Raw genomic sequence first — 5,915 nt, 5'->3', positions numbered from 1 at the left:
ATTTTCTATGTTTCTATGTTTCTAACCATTGAAGGAAAATTAACTAGTGCTGAGAAAGGCCGCCTTCTGTTAGCGTATATTAATGGACGAACTGTAAATGGTTTTCCCAAGTTTCCATTCAATACTCCGAGCCAATGGAGCCAAGTGACGTCATGCTCTTCGCTGTTCTGAAATTGAAAGATGGGAACAATTGCAGCTGAATCATTTAAGGTGTTTATTGAAAATAGGTTGGACCAAATTCCCTCTCTGGGGGTTTCATGCAATATATAAGGTGATCCTGCGACTGCAATACAGAGTCAGGGTGTTCTTTGGAACTTGAGACTACACATGAGATTTTAACAGGAAAAATGCACGCGCAAGTGACGAACCCTTTCTTCGCCATTTACTATCCTGTTTTGGGCGCTGTCGGAGTTCCAGGTAACGTCCTGTGATAATTGGTGCCGTGGGCGCGTGGAGTCAAACTGTCTCTCTACTCGATGGAAATAGCATGTTTTATATCGCACGCTGTTCCCTGTAGAATAATCTACCGAATACTGCTCGGTCGAGATGCACGGTTGGTACAAATTGCATTGACATATTTTACATAGGTTGAACCGGAGTTTTATTTCCACGAATTAAACACGACGGTGCTGTGGTAGTGCGTTTCCTTCCGTATTTTGTTTAATTCCAATTATATTGAAAAGATCTGTACTTTCGGTGAGAAGGATGTCGGTCTCTGTCACGGGAATCAATGATTGTAATTTGAACAGAAACTCCAGCGTTGTCCAGGGACATTGAGAGAACACGCAGCTGCTATTTGTAAATTGTCCCTAAGGTGTGTAGGATAAAACTCCGCTCTTAGGGCTAAAGGATTCAAGGGATATGGGGAAAAAGCAGGAACGGGGTACTGATTTTTGATGATCAGCCATGATAATGGTGCTGGGTCAAAGGGCCGAATGGCTTATTCATGCACCTATTATTCTATGTTTCTACGCGTCTATGTTTCTAAACCACGTTGGAACACACGTGCAAAACAAAACAAATGTTTCAGTCACAGCGAGCTGGGCAGAATCTGTGGAGGGACTAGATAGGTAACATTAAATCATGTTCACTTACTTTCACGTTTAGGTCACACATATGGAGGTTACAGAGAACGCTGTAAAATGCAAAATATCGTGTTCAGCATAACAGCGCTAAGGTGCCCGAGGCAATGTTCAATGTCTGCCATGAGATGGGGGTGAGGGGGAGGGGGGGGGGGAGGGGGGTGGTGATAGGACTGTACCCTAGCCCGTAGAAGGTCCGTTCAGGAGTCAGATAACGGCGGGGAAGAAGCTACTTCTGAGTCTGGTGGTGCGCGACTTCGACCCTCTGTATCGCCTGCCCGACCGGAGCAGGGAGAAGAAGGAATGACCGAGCTGGGAAAGGTATTTGACTATGCCTGTTCCAGTGTGGAGTGTAACGTCCAGAGGATCTGTATAATTTGAACATCTGTACCTAGATCTGATGTAAAACATCTCATTTGTGCGTGCCGTCTGTTCAATGATGAATATACGTTTTATAGGCGTATTTTCTTCAAACTAGGTAACTTGGTGACGATTGGGATCCTTTCCCGTGGAGGGTGCGGTCCCCGTTGTGCTCTGGTAGTGTTCCCTAGCTTGCTTTGTTTAATTCCACATTATTAATAATAATAATAATAATAATAATAATAATAATAATAATAATAATAATAATAATAATAATAATAATAATAATAACAATTAATAATAATAATAATAATATTAATAATAATAATAATAATAATAATATAATTTATTGTCATTACACATCAGTGCAATGAGATTTGGTATGCAGCTTCCAACCATGTCAAAAAAAATAAATAAATAAACTGTGCGACGTGACCATCTGAGGGAGACAGTCCAGGTGGGATGGGGGGCACTCAGCAGGGCCGGTTCAGAGCCGCTATAGTTAGAAACATAGAAACATAGAAATTAGGTGCAGGAGTAGGCCATTCGGCCCTTCGAGCCTGCACCGCCATTCAATATGATCATGGCTGATCATCCAACTCAGTATCCCGTACCTGCCTTCTCTCCATACCCTCTGATCCCCTTAGCCACAAGGGCCACATCTAACTCCCTCTTAAATATAGCCAATGAACTGGCCTCGACTACCCTCTGTGGCAGAGAGTTCCAGAGATTCACCACTCTCTGTGTGAAAAAAGTTCTTCTCATCTCGGTTTTAAAGGATTTCCCCCTTATCCTTAAGCTGTGACCCCTTGTCCTGGACTTCCCCAACATCGGGAGCAATCTTCCTGCATCTAGCCTGTCCAACCCCTTAAGAATTTTGTAAGTTTCTATAAGATTCCCCTCTCAATCTCCTAAATTCTAGAGAGTATAAACCAAGTCTATCCAGTCTTTCTTCATAAGACAGTCCTGACATCCCAGGAATCAGTCTGGTGAACCTTCTCTGCACTCCCTCTATGGCAATAATGTCCTTCCTCAGATTTGGAGACCAAAACTGAACGCAATACTCCAGGTGTGGTCTCACCAAGACCCTGTACAACTGCAGTAGAACCTCCCTGCTCCTATACTCAAATCCTTTTGCTATGAAAGCTAACATACCATTTGCTTTCTTCACTGCCTGCTGCACCTGCATGCCCACTTTCAATGACTGGTGTACCATGACACCCAGGTCTCGCTGCATCTCCCCTTTTCCTAGTCGGCCACCATTTAGATAATATAGTTCTGGGAATGAAGCTGTTTCTGAGTCTGGAGGTTCGGGCGTAAAAGGCCTTGTAACGTCTGCCGGAGGGAAGTAGTTCGAACAGTCCATTACAAGGGTGTGAGGAGTCTTTATGGATGCTGACGGCCTTCCTGAGGCACCGTGTGTGGTAGATGCCCTCCAAGGCTGGTAGCTGTGTCCCAATAATCCTCTGCGCTCTGTGTACGACGCGCTGAAGAGCTCTCTTCTGCGCCTCCGTGCAGCTGCGATACCACACAGAGATTCCATACGTTAATATGCTCTCTGTGGTGCAACATTATATGAAATAATGTTGACACAGTTCTGGGATTATCGATCTAATTTTCCACGAAGAAGGATTACCGCCTCTGCTATGGGAATCAGAGTTTTACGCCCGTGGTCTTGGAACGACACAGCAATTGTAACGTTCCAAGCAACTGCATCATTTCGACCACAGGACAGGGATCTGATGTAAAACCCTTCATTTCTGCGAGCAGCTTATCCGATGATTAATGCACACTTTAATTACGTCTTATTTTTTCTTGTCAATAGGTAATTTGGCGACGATTGTGATAATGTACCGCGGAAGGTGCGGTCTCTCCCGCTGCATCACTTGGTACCTACTGTCGATGGCGCTGACCGATCTTCTTGTCCTCATCATGGCGGTGCTATTGAACCGGATCACTAACATTTATTTCCCTGCCTCTTTCCTCTCCATCACTCCAGTCTGTTGCCTTAAAATCGCTCTATCGAACGGAGCCAGGGACAGCTCCGTCTGGTTAACGGTCGCGTTCACCTTCAATAGATTTATAGTCATTTGTTACCAAAAGCTGAAACATAAATACTGCACGGATAAAATGGTGGCTGCTGTAATAGTGACAGTCTGCGTCGTGAGCTTTTTGAAAAACATACCGTTTTATTTCGTGTATGGCCCTTTATATATACATGACGGTGTACCCTGGAAGTGCATCGCCAGGGAAAGGTACTATACTGATCCTTTATGGAGATTGTTTGATACTGCCGACCATATTATCAATCCATGTATCCCCTTCGTCCTGTTGTTACTGCTCAACGTTCTGACCGTCAGGGATATCCTGGCGGCCAACAGAGCCCGCAAGAGGCTCCGGGTCCAGAGCCATGGGGAGAATGAGAGCGACCCCGAGATGGAAAACCGGAAGAAATCCATCATTTTGCTCTTCAGTATTTCAGGAAGTTTCATCGTGCTTTGGACCACGCATGTTGTCAATTTCTTGTACGTGCAATTTTCGAAAACCGACTATGCATCAGGGTCGATTCTGCAAGAAAGCGGGAACGCGTTGCTGCTTCTGAGCTGTTGCACCAACACGTGTATTTATGCGGGAACTCAGAAGAAATTCAGAGAAGAATTCAGAAATGCAATAACATACCCATTGAGAGTGATTAAAGTACTGAAGAGATGAAACCATGCGATTTAATTGCAAAATGTGAGCAGGAACTCTCAGCATAGTTTCTTCACCCATTGCTCTAGTCGTTTTCATCGAAAAACTGTAAGTGAGATGAAACTAAAATCCATTTCCCCATGTACTTTGCAGGCTATAGACTGATTATCTGTCCGTACGTGCTATTATTTTATTTATGTTAAGCATTTACGTTCTTGCGTTTCGGGGGAGAAAGCGGCACCTTGTTATTCAAAGGTTTCAAAGGTCTTTTATTGTCACGTGTACCAATTAGGGTACAGTGATATTTGAATTACCATATAGCCATACTAACAAAAAAAGCAACAAGACACACAAAAACATTAAATTTTATATAAACATCTACCACAGCCGATCCCCACATTCCTCACTGTGAAGGAAGGCAATAAAGTCCAATCTTATTCCCTCTTTATTCTCCCGCGGTCGGGGCAGCCGACGTTCGAAGCCCCCGCGTCAGGGCGATCGAAGCTCTCGCGTCGGGGCGGTCGGAGATACGAAACAGCAAATAATCGCATCTCCATCGAGGTAAGAGATTTTAAAAAGTTTCCCCCAACACCCCCCCCCCCCCCCCCCCCCCCCCCCACATATTAAAACAAAGTTGCTCCCAACTCCCACACTCCACATAAAACAAGTCAAGGCACTCTAAAACATACATTGAACACATACTATTAAAACAACAAAGAAGGAAGGGACAGGCAGACTGTTGGCGAGGCAGCCATTGCTGGCGCCACCGGTGACAACATATTTTATTTCGTGTATGGTCCTTTATTATTCCTGTATTGTTCAGGGAAGACGTTTGATTTTTTCACGAGGTACAATGGCAACATTTTGTCTGGGCTTAAATTACCACGCGTAATTATCCTCAAGCCAGACTTTGTTTTTGATTCTGAGTGTTACAATTCTGCAAGAATTAAAAATGAATTTCGGGGAAAACCTCTGCCTTTTTCTACAATCATAACATCTCGTATTTTAAACCACAATCTCTTTGAAAATAAAACCCCGAGTACAGAGTACACAAGATGAGCGATCTCTTCCTGTTCATTGTGCACGGAAATGTTGAAAGTAGAATAGATCCGACAATTACAATTTATCAAATGCGCTCAGTGTTTAAAATTCGTCTTGCAAATTACTTCAAAATTTTAAAAATGCAATAACATATTCACTGACTCAAATATCGAAGTCATTAAATCACTTTTTAAAATGACTGAAAAATCCTATTTTCATTCCCATTCCCACGCCCTCCCAAAGTGAGGCCACAAGCTAACTGGAGAAATAGCACCTTATATTCCGCTTGCTTAGGGAATATAGACAAAAGTAAGTAAGTAAGTTATTTTTTATTTATATAGCACTTTTAAATCAAATAAAATAAAAAAAGAGAAGAAGGGTCTCGACCCGAACCGTCGCTTATTCCTTCTCTCCATAGATGCTGCCTCACCCGCTGAGTTTCTCCAGCACTTTTGTCTACCTTATATTCCGCTTGGGTAGCTTACAACCCAACGATATAAACATTGAATTCGCCGATTTTAATAACACCCTCCTCTCTCTTTCCAGCGGGCGGGTGGATCTTACTACATATTTACAAACCACACCTGTAGAACGTACGATTTTCTTTTTGTTTTAAAGGATGGAAATGAGCTGCCGTCATGGGCATGGGGTTCCCGTTGAGTCTTGGGTACAGTGGTTCTGTCGTGAGAAATAACTCAGCAGGCGGATTATTGTTTAGAGGAATAAGAGTTACAGAATTAC

General features: G+C 43.3%; 1 protein-coding gene across 1 annotated transcript; it reads left to right on the top strand.

The window, feature by feature from the left end:
- Positions 1–347: 347 nt before the first annotated feature.
- Positions 348–4,154, top strand: LOC116981443 (probable G-protein coupled receptor 139). The gene is made up of 2 exons (XM_033034497.1): positions 348–417; positions 3,268–4,154. The coding sequence occupies exons 1-2, from the start codon at positions 348–350 to the stop codon at positions 4,152–4,154; spliced, it is 957 nt and encodes a 318-aa protein (XP_032890388.1).
- The last annotated feature ends 1,761 nt before the right edge of the window (positions 4,155–5,915 follow it).

The sequence above is a fragment of the Amblyraja radiata genome, chromosome 15, assembly GCF_010909765.2.
Source record: "Amblyraja radiata isolate CabotCenter1 chromosome 15, sAmbRad1.1.pri, whole genome shotgun sequence".
Classification (NCBI taxonomy): domain Eukaryota; kingdom Metazoa; phylum Chordata; class Chondrichthyes; order Rajiformes; family Rajidae; genus Amblyraja; species Amblyraja radiata.
Note: the sequence above shows the minus strand (reverse complement) of the source record. Positions and strands in the feature narration are given on the sequence as shown.

Coding starts and splice junctions, on each gene's coding strand:
- LOC116981443 (XM_033034497.1), top strand. CDS start 348: ATGCACGCGCAAGTGACGAACCCTTTCTTCGCCATTTACTATCCTGTT. Junction 418..3,267: donor GGGCGCTGTCGGAGTTCCAG/GTAACGTCCTGT, acceptor TCTTGTCAATAG/GTAATTTGGCGACGATTGTG.